This window comes from Zosterops lateralis, assembly GCF_965231275.1.
Source record: "Zosterops lateralis genome assembly, chromosome: 13".
Taxonomy (NCBI): domain Eukaryota; kingdom Metazoa; phylum Chordata; class Aves; order Passeriformes; family Zosteropidae; genus Zosterops; species Zosterops lateralis.
The window spans coordinates 7,877,060-7,894,813 of NC_139773.1; the positions used below are offsets into that span (position 1 = coordinate 7,877,060).

The following is a 17,754-nucleotide window of genomic DNA, read 5'->3' on the forward strand; positions in this document are numbered from 1 at the left end:
AGTTCCAGTATGATTCCTTCTAGACATTGAATTTATAGCATAAACTGCCATTAATCACCATAGTCATCAAAATAAAGGCCAGCTGGATCCTTGTGTGGTTTTTCTACTTTTTCTTTCTGTTTTCTGTGATACTTTTTTTCCTCCCTATCTTCTCACACATCCATGCTTGTACTTCTGGGAGTCACACATACCAGTTGTGTGGCTAAAAGCATCTGCCTGGCTGCTCTCCATCACAAAAAACAAAAAAATTCTCATCTGAACCATGTAATAATGGCTGTAATTGTCTTGCTCTTCTTTTCCTAATACAGACTCCACGAGGAGTGGAAGAATAAAATAACCATAAGAAAGAAAATGGATTATGTAACCTGTACAGTCAAGGCTTCAAAGAGCTACAATTACTGCAACAGAACCAGCCTTTCTGTTGTATTTTGGTTTGGGTTGATGGCTGTTTTTCTACACCCATGAATTCCACATTTGGTAACTTAAAGTAGATTTCCTTGCTCAGGAACTGTGCAGTTGTAATCCATATCTTGCGAATAAAACACCCCTTTTAAGACAGCATCTTTAGTGAAAAAGTGTCTATATTTATCTCATAAAAATGTGGAGGTGTTCCTATCTCCAGAAGGAGGTGCAACCACACCTAAATTCATTCTCCTTCTGAGCTTGGTGAGAAAGGTCTCACTGGGGACAACGACTAGAGCAGGCAGGTAACCACCTGTGTGATACCTTCTGGGCTGATTCCCACGTGCCAGTATGAGTATATTCACTGTATTTTGAAAAATCATGACTAAATTTTTAAAATATTATTTCTGTGCTCTAAAGGAAAAAAATTAAGACAGAAGTTAATCTTCAGGGCTTATTAAGGGATCATAGATGACAAAGTCACCATCATGAACCAGAAATGGTAGACAAGTGGAATTGTTTATTGCTGTAGTGGAATAGGATTTCAAATCACTTTGGACAGGGGTACTTTAGAGAAGCTTAATCAGGTTTATGCTCTGTAGAAATGCAGAAAGGCATATGTTCCTACTCCAGCATAAGCGATCTATCCATACTTAAAAGTGTCAAGGCTGACTATCATTAAGTGGCACTGAAACTTTATATAATCTCTAACTTTGAAACACACATAAACACTAAAACTATATTCAGGCAAAAGAGCACCTCATTAGCAGCATCCTAAAACAGCCTGATGAAGTGCAGATGTTCTCTGAGGTCTGGATCCTGAGGTATTAAAGCTTAGTCAGTTTTGCATTTACAAACACAAACATTTTAATTTCCAATGTTATCATGAGACATGCAGTAGAAGTACTCTGCAACTAGATTCTCAAGCAAAAAATGCTTACACAATATTCCTCTGGGCAAAGTGATTACATTCAAATTCTCTCTCTGCTGTATAGTAGAAAATTGCTTTTGTTTTAGCAGGAGATCTTTGTTACCAAACGCAATCTGATAATTCTATTTTCCAAATCAAGAAGCTGTACATTTTCTTCCAGCCACTAAAATTGTTCCAGAAGAAAAAGGTAATCTCATAAAAAGAAATAAAACCAGCAGATAACAGTCAAAAAGAAAATTCCTCATGACAAATAGACTTAGTGTCTTCACTACTCTTGTCCCCAAAGTCTGAATGCTCTGAGACGTGTCTGCAGATGAATCAGCAAAACAATATATATATATATATATATATTCTTGTCCAAGTATTACTTGAAATTACATTCCTCACTGATTTTATTCCTAACTTAAACAGGCTGGGGCTGTCCCTCAAAAAGGCACTGCTCATTATTGACATGCAACATTTTAAAACATACAGGGAGGTGGGTATGAGGGCAATGAAATCTGAGCTTTTATTTCTTGTGACTATCAATATTGAATTTACTTTCTCATTACATCTGCCTTCAGACACCTAGTTTGAAGTCAACAACATCAAGGAAATTTGTGGGAAAAAGTATAAAAGAAAGCAAGAACAAAATGAGAACAAGGCAAAATAGGTCAATTAACTTAAAATGGCTTTGTTAGAATTTTTGAGTAAGGACTCCTGAAATATGCATTGGAGTACTTGCCCAGCTCCATGTGACATGTGCAGACTAAATTTACTTACTTCTGATGCATATCTGTACTTCATGTTATTTACTGAGAAAAATAAAGCATCTTTTTTACACAAAAATATAGCCTGTCAATTGCTATGACTTTTAAGTAAAAAAGATTTTATATACTCACATCAGTTATACTGCTATTTTTTGCAATGCTGACTTTTGCAACATCTGAATTTCTAAAACCAGTTTCAACTTTTTCTGGAAAGTTTTGCAGTACTTTCATACATCAAAAGATGAAGAAAAACAAAATTCAAAATAATTCTGGAGTTAAGGTTGTCTGTCAAAAACACAGCCATGTTATATCGAGATAATCAACTACTGGGGTGATAGTTAAGACAAAACTAATGCTAAATCAGCCCTTTATTTCTTATGCAAATCTCTAATAACAGCCCTCCTTTGGCATTAATAGCTCTTAACAATTCATTTCTGTCAAACCTTGAATTCATTTTGATACACACAGCAGGAACAGCTCTATCAGTAACATTTTGGCAAAAATTCCCATACCATTTTAAATCAAGTCATAAAATGACAATACCAGGATAAGTTAATAAATGACATAACAATCACACAGAGCTACAGAGAAACTAAACACAGAAACACAAATACTCATGAAAGTCAACACATGAATTCTTCCATATGTAGTTTAAATATAAAACAGAGTTTTATATCTCAAGTTTCATTAATTATTCTGTGCAATGCTGAATAAGTTCCTTGAAGGAAGATCATTAAAAATGTGTATAGTACAAAATACATTTCCTACACTTCTATCAGATGAACAATACAATAATTCATAGACAGCGACATAAAGTGAAAGATAAGCTCATTGCAATAGCAGGTGGTGTCATTATATTCTGCAATAAAAAGAAAACTTCAGATTTTTATGTTCCTTCATACATTATAAGACTCTTCTTTTTAGGAGGTAAAGAGATGCAAAAAAAATGAGAGATGTTCTGATTAAAAATTCCACAATATCAGGTTTCTATAAGGAAAAAAAAATTCTATTTTTTTTTCTACAGCTCCAGCAGAATATAATCTTTTTCACCAGAAAACCTTTTGCTGGCTAAATTGAGAACACGATAGATCTCTCATGTCTCCAGGCCTCTGAGCTCTCTGGTGCTGTGTTCTTAGGTGTTCAGACAGCTACTTCAGAATGGGCAGTGCACTCATAGGTGTTAGTACTGTTAAAAATGTTTGCACTAATTATTTACATGTAGTATGGAAGCTCACTATAACCATTGCTGTTGTTCTGTAGTCCTGGAAGAGAGTACAGAGCTTGTGAAACCCTGTTTCGGTTGCATCTGGAACACTGGAAGCCTTTCTGAACTGTTCCATATATCGGTATCATAAGGATTAAGGAATGCATTAACAGTAATACCAGTAACAGCTTATAAAATGCTTACATCTTAAGGCCACTGCAGATGAGAAGCACCTCAGTGAGAATCAGATGGACAAAAATGACAAGAATTTTAAGTCAGGAATGGAAGAGAAATGGCAAATGAAATCACAGAGGCTTGGAGTTCGGTACTTCCCTCACACACGTTGACAACAAAGCAGAAAGCCAGCCACGATAATACTCACGTCATAGCTTGATAAATGTATTCAATTCCATAGCGCATGGCAAACTCATCCACAATCTCCTGTGCAGCATCATCAAAGTACACCTTCCAGGCCTCGTCGCCCTTCACTTCGGGGATTTTCACCACGCCGTTAGACTTCACTTCCGTCAAGTAATGGAAGAGATTCTAATGGTAAGAAATGTTTCAAACATGAAATTTTGGCTTTTAAGAAGCATTCTGAAAATATATCCTACATATAGGCATCAACATGTTAAATGGTTTTAATTGTCTATTTTTCCAAAGACTGGCTCAAACTACTCAGCAAGTTTGTGATTCAGCACATTGTATCTCCTTGATATAAAGTCCTGTCCATTAACTGGCACAGAAAGACTGCAACAAAAAATAGTGCAGAAACTTCTCTTTTATATGCCCTTGTTAATGACTGAAATCACGATGTTGTAATACTTATTACAGAGTGTTTCAATTTTAATTGAATCTGTGACCAATAAATTTCAAATTCATTATTTAAGTCCTTAAGTTACAGGGAGCTGTAACTGCAGGTGCCTCTCAAGTTATGCAAGGTGTGCAATAAAGCTTAGGTTTAGTACCCTTGGGAGCAAAGCTAGGATTTGACATCCAAGGCATAGAATGCTGCTCGGATAGCCTAGCTCCATATGTATCCACAAAATCCAACAGATTTTATATCCTTTTTCCAGTGACTGAAAAATCCCCCTAAAATTAAAAGTACTTTCAGTTTTGCTCATTAGCCCGTAACTGCCTCTTGGATTATCTTAAAGCATTTGAATATTGTCATTTACTTCATAGGTCCAACATTTGAAATTTCAGGTCAAAATCTATCAGCACAAATGCCCTAAATATCTGATTTTACAAATGGTGAACAATGGGATTTTGTGGCTCCATGCTAGTGGTGAACTTTCAGCCACATATTAGCTATCAGCTCTCAGAAACTACTTGTATTTCCAGAATAGAATTTCTACATGGACCACTATTTGAAGGAACAGTAATCAGTTGACACAGAAAACCTTTCAGAAAACACACCTATTTATCAGTGATGATTTTTTTCAATGTTGACAAAAGCAAACTAGTTGAAAAGAAAATTAGATTTTATCATATCTGTGTTTCTCCTTTTTCTCACTCTCCAAAATATGAATTACTTTTGAAAACAAGAGAAATACTTTACAGTATACTTTTGCAATATATAGAAATGTTTGTATACTCCTGATGTTAGCAATCATGTATCAAAGTGCTAAATCAAAAAATGTACAGGGAGAGTTTATCTGGCTAAACCTCTTTTTCTAACCGCCTCCTGGCAGGAATGATCTGTTTGCTGGTCTTATGTCATTATTCTACCCTTGCCTCTGAACTCGATACTTCCACAGCAATATAGAATGGGAAATCTAAAATAAACTGGCTCTGAAGTACAGCAGCAGTTATTTGTTTCAGTGTTCTAATGTCCTGTAGCCTTTTTTCCTTATCCATGCAACAACTGAACAGTAATTTCTATACTGTATACTATAACTTCTCCAACATACCTCGTGTAGACAGGTGTACTGCACATGATAGGGAGCAACTTTCTCCTCTCCTTCAATTTCAACATTGATTTTCAGTCTAATGGCACCAGAGACAGCCGATTTATCTGTTCGCTTTTCTGAAGAGTGGAAAAATAATACATTAGAAACTACCAAGAACACATGTATGTCATATGAAAAGCTTTCATAAATCATTCTAGTTTAATCTTTTGAAAGCCAGGGAGTCCTGCTATTGAAATTGAGAATGTATTTTAGTACCTCACATGTGGCTCAGACACAAAATATAATATCTAACTATGAAGTAAAGAATCCTTCTTATCTCCCATATTCAAACAAGGCTGCAGAACCATTTATTTACTACTTTCTCCTTATTAATTGAAATTACTTTAATTTTCTACCTAATATCTGTACTAATTATTATTATTTCCCTTTAGTTATGAAGACTTTATCAACAGCCTGGACTACTCTGTCTGAGTGTGATGGGTTGATTCTCATAGGTGCCCACCAAAGCTGCTCTATCACCTCCCTTCCTCTGCTGAAAAGGGATAGAAAATCTAATGAAAACCTCATGGGTCAAGAGGAGGATGGGGAACAGATAACTCTCCAGTTACTGCTGTGGCTAAAACCAGACTCGTCTTGGGGCAAAAAGAATTTGTTACCAGTGAAATCAGAGGAGGATAATGAAAAATAAACCCAGATCTTAAAACACACCTTACCCTCACCCATCCCTTCTTCACAGGTTTACTTCACTCCTGATTTTTCTCTACCCCTTCCCTGCCAGTGGCACAGGGCAGGGGGTTCTATCTTTCATTTTCAAATCAATCTGCAATGTTTAATATTTTATAAGTCATACATTGGTACCAAAGCTACATATTTTGAAGCCACAAAGTTAAAACAGTAAGACTCTACTGAAATCTCTACTGAAATTTGTTTAAAAAAATCAGTAAGAATCATACCTAAATTATACCATACATCCATTTCTCCACTCAGTGTTCTTACTTCAATGATTGTTTGCCCAAGGAAGTCATCTGATTCCTTTTTGAAATGCTGTTTTACTCTAGATTTGATATCATCATCTTCATCCCATACTCTTACTTTTATTCTATCTGTAGAGTTATGACATTCACTGGAAAAACAAAAATAAAACACAAAATGTGAGTGATATATAAACTATATTACTCTGCACTGCTGTCTAATTCATTAAACTCAATCTCCATACATTTGCTTAACTGCACCAAATGTCAAAAAGCACAAACGACCTGCAACATCCAGGGAATAAAAGGCCATCCCAGACTGCCAGGGACAAAGCTACAATTACTATATGTATGAAAACTACTACATAAAAAAGGAACACCTTGATTCAATTATATATACATAGACACTGTATTTAGGAATGTCAATAACTCTTCATTAAAATTTTTAATATGAAATTCTTGATGCTATTATTTAACAAATCTCTTAGGAAAGATACAGTTAGGTCAGGTTTATTTGTTTAGGAATGCCATGTAGTACACGCAGTAAACTACCAAAGTAGTATGGAATAATACAAAAAGCAATAAAAAAAATTAAAGAATATTTCCAGTGTGTGTCAGGAAGTGTTTGTTAAAAACCAAGAAGTATGCACAAACATCCCAGCAAGAAAAGAAAGGCGATCAGAAAAACCCAGGAGAGTAAGTATCTGCTTTTTTAAAAAAGATACATTGATGCTCTTCAAGACCCCCATTCCCTGGTAAAGAGAAAGAGTAGGGACCATGCCATGTTCTAAAAAATTTCTTGCAAATTTAAGTGGCTTACTAACCCCTCTTGGCTTGATGGATTTGAGAAACTGCTGGATGTATGAGGGAATGAGCTAGCTTCACTTGCAATCTGCAGAGTACACAGTGAATAAAATTTTTTACTCCCAGCTGCACCCTGCATTTATTTGCACAGAAATGGCAAAGAAACTCTATTACTGCTTAGTCCTATGAGGCACAATGAGGACTTGTTTGCTATTCATTGGTGATGGCTTTTGATGACTTGATTGGAATATCCCAACACTGACTAGAGGTTTGGGTCAGTGAAAGAATTTCTGCTCATGTTTGACTAGTACAGAGCTGGCATCAGTTAAATCCATACCATACTTGTGCATCCATACAAAGTATGTTTTTAATATCCATTCACTAATGCTACAGAAATACTTTATCTATTACATATCTTTGTTTATCTTTAAATATGACTTTGAAGTGTAGCAGCAGATTTTCATTTTCAGCAGGGCCTTACTTTGACACTTGATTAAGAGGTTTTTCTCAAATTCTGTTCCAAGCACTATCACTGCTTAGTGATCTGTCTCTGTTTTCAGTGTTAAAAAAGTAATACTCCAACTTATCTTCCAAGCAGCACCCCTCAGGGGTATTCTAAGAATTAATTAGTGGTGGTAATGGGCTTTGGAAGTATAAAGTGCTGTAAATGGTATTATTACTGTCAAGGCCAATCAGACACTAAAAATGGCATGCACAGCTTTTACTCTGCCACACTGTGTTATTCAGTGTCACAGAAATCCTTGTGTCTGTCTTTATTCCAGATTTTAACTTTGCAGATAATTCTGCTAATTAAAATGTACATTGTTCTGCAATTAGCAAAACTAATAAAGTCCTGCTTCCTTTTGTCTTATGACTGGCTTCCCTGACATCCAACTAACCACAATCACCTACTGAATCTTCTCCCACAGTTGGAGTTTTCATAAATTACCCCTTCATATGAACTCCTGGTATCTGCTGTGGGGTGAGCTCATACTGAGGACAGTTAGGATCTCATCTCTCTCTGACCACATATTTTCATAGAAGATGACAGACATACTACTTGGCAATCTGTGAAATTTCTTTGACTGACTTTGATCACAAAATTCAAAAGCTATTGGGAAGGACATACAAATATCAAATGTTTGTATCAATCAAATAAGCATTGATGCCTTAAGAAACTAGGCTAAATAGAGAAACCACTTAACTCTCCTGAAATGTAGCTCTAAGTTACTGTTTAACATTGCTAAAGTCCTGAATTGCATTTAGCTGTGCACCCAATAGAAATAATTGACAGGGGATTTCTATAGTGACATAGGGAGATCTGTCACTGGGGCAGTATTTATGTGACCCTCATCACCATACCTGTGCTTTTAACAGAAATTTAATTCCTGCTTTGATTCTCTGGCAGATGCTGCGTATAAAAAGTCATTGTGTACTTCAGCACAAACATCACTTTTATTCTCCTGAGACAAAATTAATTTCCCTCTGATATACATTTAGCTGGTTAAGAAATATTTATTCAGATGGTCAGGATGACTATACTGTTCCCTGGTATCCTCAGTTGTCCTCAGCATCCTTTTCTCCTTTAATCTTAGGTTAGGGAAACCTGGTGAGACCTGGCACAAACAGTGTGTTAACTTGTGTTCACCTTTGTGTCAAAACTTCAGTGCAGAGTCAGCTCTGCTACATTTGTAATGTCCCTGAGCAAGACCACAAAAATAGCACGGATTTGTGTTTAAAAACTGAAGAGTGGATGAACAAATATTTCCTCCTGGCCTGCCCTGTGGCAGTGTGATTGCAGGGATATTTACTGCTGAAGTTACAAAGCTGTCTCAATGATCCCACTTACCTGCCCAGACTCAGAAACAGCCCTATGTAATGACATGCATGTTCTGCTTTAGAACTTGCCACTGCTAACATCTGACCAGAAGAAGCTCTGGGTGCAATTCCTGCTTCTCTTTACTCCAGAAAAATCAGCCCAGAGAATTAAAGGCTAGACAACATATACTAGCTTCAGTGTTCCTCTTCTAGCCACGTTGCTTTATGTGCTCAGTAAAAGCATTCATATAAGTGTGATATAGGAAGATGAGAAATGAATTGTCCTCTAGTACACAGAGAATGAAGGTACTGATGCTCCTGAAAACTAGAGAAGTTGCAGTCTATTCAGAGATGCAAGACAGAAGAGACAGTTTTAATAATTTATCAACAATCTGGTGATACTACACTACTTCTGCATTTCCAGAATGCCACACAGACATGAAATAATCCTCATGGAATTCCAGCTTATTCTAACAGCTAGAGTAATAAAATTGTAATAATAAAGTATCTTTACAGCAATACGTCAATGTAAATTTAATATTAGAGGCACTGGCATGACCTGATTGTACATTGCTACCTTCAATAAGTTCAGGAAACCACTTACTGCTTTTATTACCCCTCACGTTTATCATTACTGCCATTACTGCAAGGCAGAACCAGATCCAGTGCTATGTCCACTTTGTCCTTAGGTTCTTTGTTCACAGACAGTTCCACGGTCCCTCAGGATATCACTTCCAGAACTTCATTAGCCCCACTGTTGGCAAACTTTTTCTGAAGTCTGATTTAAACCTCTCTAAATGTAGTTTGTGGCTATTACTTCTTGTTCTACTATAACAGTAAGCATGGAAAATAGAATATTCCTTTCCTCTTTGCAGGAGAAAGGATGTGTTTAAAGACATCCTTACCTCCACTACTTGTCTCTTCTCTAGTCTGGACAGTTCCAATTCTTTAGCAGTGTTGTCACAGGCCATGCTTTCTGATACAGTAGAATGAGACTAATTATGCTTTTTCTTGCATTATTTTACTCTGTCATAACAAAAAGAGAGTTGTATAAAATTAATCTGGATTGACAGCAGTTTGAAAAAAAGATTCAGACCATGCAGGCTGTACTTTGAAAAACATTATCACTGAGCAAGCAATTTATCATTGGAATTGATCCTTAGAGGTGTTCTGCTCTCTTGATTTGGGCTGAGGCTGTGAGATACAGTTATTTTAATTAGTAGAATGTCTCTCAGAAACTTGGCTGATTATTGAAGATTTTTTAGAATGGATGAATCTAGTGAACTAATGTGTAGGTTTTATTACTCAATTTGTTTTATGTAATTTAGTTCTCTATTATATACTCTTGCTTAGGGGGCAATCCTTGAGCTATTTCAACAATTCTGGCAAAACTCTTAAGATATCACTGGAAACTGGAGCACCATTTAAGCAGTTAACCAATCATGTTATCTTCAGGTACAGTGAAGACCACATTTTTTTAAAGTCAACTCAGCTGATCAAGAACATATAATAAAACAGTTGATAGGGACTTTAGTGAAGTCCTCTTGGCCACTGACAGTAAATATTGCTTTAAATTAATCCACTAATGATTTATTTCAGAATAAATAATGTGCAAGTGCTATGCATTAAAGTAACTCTAAAGAAAGAACATCTACAGCTGGATGACTGAAATCAGCTTCAGCAAATGTTTTCATGCACTGAAGGTAGGAATAGAAACCCAATGAAGATATTTATTAGAGCCCTTATGCTGTCTTATTAACAGTCAAAATAGGAAAAATAAAAAAAATGTAAAATAATCATCCAGTTATTTGAAAGACCTCTGTATTATACAATTGTACCTGAGGTATTTTTGAATGGTCAGAGGAAATGTGGTACCTGCAAGGTTAGCAGGGCTATTTGGAGATGTGTGCTAGCCTAAACAACACTGTCAGGCAGAACAGATTTCTGTATTTCAGTAACCAACTGTCAAAAAGAGTCAAGCAAAGAATGAGAGTAGACTTTTATTATAGTGTATCAATCTAAAGGTTTCTACAAAGCTGAAAACTAGACATCCAAAATATATCTTTCTGTAATTAAAAAAAAAAAAAACAAAGCAGTCCCTTTTCTGGTGGATGCCACACTCAACCAGAAAGAGAAGGTGACAGCTGCAGGACTCTTCCTTCGCTCTGGCATTGAAAGAAACTCTCCTATCACTTACGTTTCATTGAAAAAGCCAGAAAAACTTCTCTGTTATCTCATTTCTAATAATGCCAGGAGAAAGGATCAAAGCCCTTAGCACCTATGCTACATTCATTAAATGAACATCTGCTGGCCTATTTACTTCTGTACCTTGTGCACCAAAATGCTCTATTTTAGTTATGCTTTATGAGGTCCCCTGATAAAATCTATGCCAGCGGCCCATGGTCATTTAGCAGAGGGTCAGACTACATTTTGTTAGAAACACTCTCTCACTGTTACCATACAATCATATCTGGGTTATGTGTGGTTCTAAGAACTAGAACACTGCCCTCACTCCATGTGGTATGACAGAGCAAAAGCACAGTGGGGAGCCAATGTTTTTTCCAAGTCCTTGTTTTGAAACAGATGGGAAGATTTAAAAACATGTTTTGGTATACTAAGTATAAGATTGTAAGATTTTTGAGACATCTTATTTATGCATTTTATAATTTAAATAATAATTTAAAAGTTATAATGATGGTTAATATTAGATTTTAAACACGATTTAAATATCAATTACCACTAATATAGCCTAATTTAAATAATACTTCCTGAGTCAATTAAATAGTTATATTGATTTACTTTAGATTTAATCTTCTGGCTAAACATTTATAGTTTATTTAATACAATTTAGAAATTCTCATATATTTTCAGTTGAAATCCAAAGCATTAAATAAGTCAGGGAGATTATTTCAGAAAGCACGTGTGCTACAAAAATGTTGGAAAATGCATTCAGTGCAAAGCAGTTGCTCAGGAGGTTCATACAATAGTAGGGTTTGGGAGGGGGGTATAAATATTACTCCTAGGGCAGCAGATGATAGTAATACTTAGTGCTGGGCAAAAAAAAATAGAGTATTTTCAAATTGCCAGGGATTTTATTGTAGCCCTGCTCATGTCTTTGAGAAACTACGTTCAACAAACTTCCTGCAAAGTTTGCTGAATTGCTCATCCTATTTTTGACATTATGCAATTCCTACAATTAAAACGCAAGAAATTAATCAATCTCCTACTTTTGGTCACTCAAAGCCATTCAGTGAGGTATGACACTTCAACTGTTACCAGAGTAACACAGTTAACTCAAAAAGAAAACACTTTCTGGATAGAGGAAGCTTGTAAAAAGCTTGTCTGAATTACGCATTGATTTCTAATAGAAGTGTTTGAAACTGTGAAAAGAATGGCAGGCATTGTTTAATTCAGCTGGATTCTCTAGTACCTTTTCCAGAAAAATAGAAGCAGCATCTTGGACAAAAACTCTTTCCAGCTTTACTGAAACATTAACCTCCTCCTCAATAAGGCAGCAGATTTTGGTCAAAAACCAAGGAAGTCCAAGATAATAAGAAGGTAACCTGTCATGTCATGAGATTGCACCTTCTTAAAGAAAACAGGGCTCTATTGCAAATCCCTGCAAAATGCAAACAAAAAATTGTTTGCACAGTTTATGTAGATAAGAATAGGGACAACTTCTCTCTTTATGGGAGGAAAGAAATATGAGAATAAATGAAACAATGCTATCATACCATACACTCCACATCTGACCTTCAGACCACACTCAGTCTTCTAAAAGTATGGGCATCACAAACACACCAACCCTGAGCCTGGAGCACACCAGTTACTACTAAGTTCCCCAGTTACACCTTGGAGAATCACAGTGTCAAATAAAGCCACATTTCCCTGCCATGGTCAGTATCTGGCACATAAGAAAGCACTTCTAATGACAATACTTGGTGTGTAAGGTTGAAGTATGAAAACTGTTACTTAAGCTCCTTTAAAGATTAGAATAATTAGATACCACCAACAGATCCCAAAAAAGACTTAATTATAAGCTGCATGATCACCATAAGATAAAGCCACAATAAATTTTGATGCTCTCTCCATTCAGAACTCACTAATTTCAAAATGCTATCAATATCCATAGTACAGACAAAACATATATTCAAATTAAGCCAATATTTCACTTGGTAGAGTTACATTACCAAAATGTAGATAAAAAAAAGCAATAATCAACAGCATTTTCTATACTTACAAATAGAATTTTTCATCCCATACTGGATTCAAGTTTCCAAAAATAGTTTTTGTTCTTCGTTTGTTTTTGCCAACTTGCACAGTAACATATGGATCACTTGAGCCAGTTTTGTCCTTAGCCTGTAAGCCCTGAGCACAAAGAACTACAACAAAAGGAGAGAAATGTGCTTTAGCCCTCATAGCCTTTATTGCCAAGAAGTAAATGAGAGTGACAAGAGCAACAGGAAACAAAGGCCTCAAACTGAGGGATTGTGAAGGGAAGGTTTCTGGATTATTTCCCCAATGTCTGTAACTCTGGAGACTGATAAGGTTTGTCTAACTACCCTTCTGGACTGTATAATATCTTAAAATATAGTTTAATAGAGTAATAAATATAAAGATTCACCACTGAGCACCAAACAATGACTTTTCATGCATAATTCAAATACTTTTCTCAAACTTTGGTTTCATCAAAATAGCAAGGAATATAATGTTGTATAACTTGTCTTGAGTCTGATAGTTCCCTTAAGTTCCCTGCCCCTCCAATAAATTAATAAAAATTTCCAAAATTTCTCCAAAGATCCAAACTAACATTTCCAAAGTAAAGCCTCCAATATAAATAATATGCCCTGTGGCTTACAGAACTAAACATGAGGGGCATGGGTATCATTTGTCATTTGTTCTCTTAAGAGATGAACCATGACTTTTAGAACAATTTCTATGTTATCACAAAGAGGGTGACAGTTCAGCTCAATTATCATCAACTGTTTATGTATTTGCTATCCTTTTTGACAGTTAATGTGGGTGTATAGTTAATGGATATGAATTTAGTGGCAAATATAAATACATAGAATTTGATTTTCCATCATAATTCATAAAAGTGGAAATCTCAGGAGAAAGCAGAACTGCCAAAGAGGAGGCTACCAAAGCCAGAGAACTGCAGCTAAAACACTTGCTCTGGCTCTCATCATTCAGTAGCAGTTGCCTTTTTTATTTTGCACGTATTATTTAAATCATCTCAGTGGTAACATTTAGTTAACATTCTCTAATGTCAATCATTTTGGATAATGAAGCTCCCTTGGCACGCTCAGAAAAATGATTACCTAAAAATGGCACCTTGCTCAGCAGATCAGCTCTTGGTGTGGGTTCAGTTGTATGTGCTGACTTCAGTGAAAGAAGTAAAATTCTGCTAGTCTTTAACACATCCAATTTCTGAAAACACTCTTAAGAATAAAACAGCATATTTTGTCTTCCCTGTTCAATCTAAATCCACAGGGAAACTTTTAGAAAGCAAGGAAGTATCTCTCTCCTATTTATGCAGTAGAATTAAGGGACAGCCTAGCAAAAGTCTTTGAGGATTAAATTGTATGTATTATACTGGCCTGTATTATACAAGACAGCCTTCAGTATCCTTTAGAGGTAGAACTAAAAATAAACACATGAATTAAATATGCCCCTGGTGCTTGGTGACAGTCTCAAAATTCTGCAATTATTCTTTTGAGTTTCATGCACCACCTCTCAACCTTCAGAATAGCCTCAGTTTATGCTGAGGTTTTAATTCAAAAACTGAAATGACAAAGTCAGAGGACCTGGAAATTTTCATGAGCAACCAGGCCAATCCAATTGGAAGCCATCTGGAATATGTTTGGAGTGAGCAGAATTATGCAACATCAGCATCACTAAAATGGAACACACCCTTAGTCAAACAACATGAATGGATAATAAGTTTCAAACCAATGAGATCTGGAATTTGAAGCTCAAGGGTTTTTTTAATCACTCAGAGCCTTTTTTTAGTGAACTTTAACTCTTGCAATTGGTGGCAAAAAGCTCGTCATTAGCACAGGAGATATTGGTAGGAGGTAGAGGAGATAAATTATTTTCACTTGTCCTCCTTCCTAGAGCAGTAGAATTAAAGTGGTTTTGGCAATTTAACTCTTACAGCTTGCATCCTATAAATCCAACTGCTTGTAGATGCATCAGGTATGCAACTGAACACACAGTCCAGCTCTACTTATAAAAATCTTGGTCTTAAACTAGGGGAATAGGAAAGAAAGAGCTCTTAGAACAGAAGAAAATTACCTGTGATAGTTATTTTTGCTGACCATTTGGATGTTCCATCCAAAACACTTTGTTTTGCTGCTTTTGTATATTGTACAAAATCTTCCTTAGAAATATTAAACATTTCCTGGATCACTTCAAACACCTCTGGCCTATTTTTCTCTCTAATCTTCATTCTTTCCTTCATAGCACTAATAATATTCTGTGTTTTGTCTTCTGCACCATGTTTGGAACTTTTCTCAGCTGCTCCTGAAATGAGAAAAAAGATCACCATTGTTATTGAAAATTAATTTTGTTCTTTTTCCCATCTAGGGGCTACAGTCAACTCTTGGTACAGCAGTACCTGAAGGAGATCTTCATTTCACCTGAATAATACCTCATATATATTCTTTGTGATATCTAAAATTATCAGTTGATTTAGTTTAACATGAGAGATGAATATCCAGCTTCCATCAGTGATATGTGTTATATATAAAATTATTTATTGAACCAATACTATTCAGCGCCAACCAGTACTGTGGAAACATCTCAACATGTGTACTGAGCAGTAAGCACAAATTTGGGACCTCAAAAAGCAATCATTAAACACTATACCTGTGGTATTATACTTAGAGACTTTTTGGAAAGGAGGGCCTACCCAAGAAACTAATATATCACAGGTATGGAATAGAGAGGTTCTCCTCTCCAATAAAGTGGTCATTAAAGATAATTTCAGTCAGTATATGGGGACGGTAAAAGAGATCAAGGGATATTATCTGTGTGAGAATACTTGCAGACTCTGTTAGCCTGTGGTGGCATGTCAGGCAGAAAAATCGTAATTTTTTGTGGACATCAAAACCACTACAACATTTATTGTTTTCAATTAAAAAAAAAAAAAAGATTTTTAAGGAGACCAAGTTGCTGCAGATCTTATTCACAGTTCTTTTCAGAAGTGCTCTGGAGAGATTTCTCTCTCTAACAATTGTAACTGATCTCAGAGGCCCTCTCAAAAATGAACTTAAGTTCACCTTATTAAAATGTCATTTTTCTGTCAGAGGAAAAGGTTTCTGATCAATGTTTCTACAATATACTCTTGAAAAAATTCCCAAAATTAGACTTGCAGTTGAGTGTGAGAAAATAAACATCAGATAGTATGACTAGAATGGTAGGAAGCAAAAAATTAAATTCCTACAGTGCTAAATAGGCTACTTCAATTCTTGATGAGATCAACATATAAAAAAATATAGAAAAATACTAAAAAAATTATAATCAATGACACACTGCCACTTGCTATAGGCATTGCTGAATTTTGGCTCATATTGTTAAACACGACTCAAAGGCTCGTGGCACTGAATGTCAGAATCATCATTATCATTAGCAGCATTAAGTACTCCACTCTTCCAAAAAGTCATGAAAACATCATCCAACTAGCCATCCTCAAATCCTGCGAGGATTAAAGTATTTTACTGTTCCCTTTAGAGGGTTAGAAAATTAAAACAAAATAATTTTGAACAATTCACTATGCAATTATAATTCAGATACTGAATTTAGATTCAACACTGAAGAAGCATAGAGTTCCTTCTTTACAATACCATCAAACACCAATATGTTCTTTTGAAGGAATTTTTGTTGAGGCACTCAGCTTGCAATGGCTAAAGAAGGAATTATCAACTCTATAGAGCCGGAAAGGGTCACCTTTCAGCATAAGATGTCAGTGAAGTGTTACAAACCAAATATTACATGCTTTGTTTTCTTCAGTTTTCAATATGTCTGAAGGTTTCTTAGCACATTGGAGGGCAACTGATATCTATATAGAGAGAGATGTAAAGTGGGAATGTATAATGCTGTCAGATGGGAAAATGTGTGGGTTGAAATACCAGATACCAGCAACCTCAGACTGCCAAAAGGCTGAATTAGATGGCTTCTTCAAGGAGTTTTCCATGGCTACTAAATCTTGAAAATTTCTTGCTCACAGTACCTAATCTTTTTGAATATGGTAGACCAAAATTCTAGTGATTAAAGATTATCCAGATTGAATATTTAGGAATTAGTAGAAATAGAATTATGGGCTACCATGAAACAAAACACCAGCTGAAAAATTCTCTAGTGATTTTATTACAAAAGAGGTGATTGCTGAGCTGCCTGGAAAACACATCAGGCCATTCTTAGAAGATACAGGAGGGAATTTTTTTCATTTTCTCTTATTTTCTGCCCTTCCTTAAAAAGTAGAAACGCAGCAACATAACTGAATGATAAACCCCGGGCACAATCTGAATGGCAATAGCATGTTCCTGTTAGAAACCTTGCTGATTTTTGAGACAGCTCAGATAAAACTGAAATATGAGTTAAAATACAACTTCCTTTAAATAAGTATCTTTCTCTTCATACTCATTTATTGCAACTAGTTTTACATCCTCATTGCTGACAACCTCTACTGCTGTCTATCAATAACTTTTTTCATGCAGTATTGATCAAACTAATTAAGACAATAGTGTAACTTACATTGCATAGGAAGTTAACAAGCTCCTTTCACCCTGGGGGACTGATACAAACTCAACATGATTGAAATCAATTCTAACTTAATATTGCATCTAGTTAGAGAAAGGGATATCTTATTGAAGATGAGAGAGCTAATGAAAGTGTTACTGGTTTTCTTCCAAATCTAATTTAGAACAAGTTTATATATTGACCCTAAAGATCTTGAGAT

General features: G+C 35.6%; 1 protein-coding gene across 9 annotated transcripts in view; it reads right to left on the reverse strand.

The window, feature by feature from the left end:
* The window catches only part of UNC13C (unc-13 homolog C), a 179,196-nt gene that overhangs the window by 72,638 nt on the left and 88,804 nt on the right, over nt 1-17,754 (reverse strand). For all 9 annotated transcript variants that reach the window (XM_083870705.1, XM_083870706.1, XM_083870702.1 and 6 more), the window contains 5 exons: nt 15,090-15,317; nt 13,033-13,174; nt 6,153-6,322; nt 5,200-5,315; nt 3,669-3,832 (listed from right to left, as the gene is read on the reverse strand). In XM_083870705.1, the coding sequence (XP_083726831.1) occupies nt 3,669-3,832; nt 5,200-5,315; nt 6,153-6,322; nt 13,033-13,174; nt 15,090-15,317 (820 nt within the window). The remainder of the gene's footprint in view (nt 1-3,668; nt 3,833-5,199; nt 5,316-6,152; nt 6,323-13,032; nt 13,175-15,089; nt 15,318-17,754) is intronic.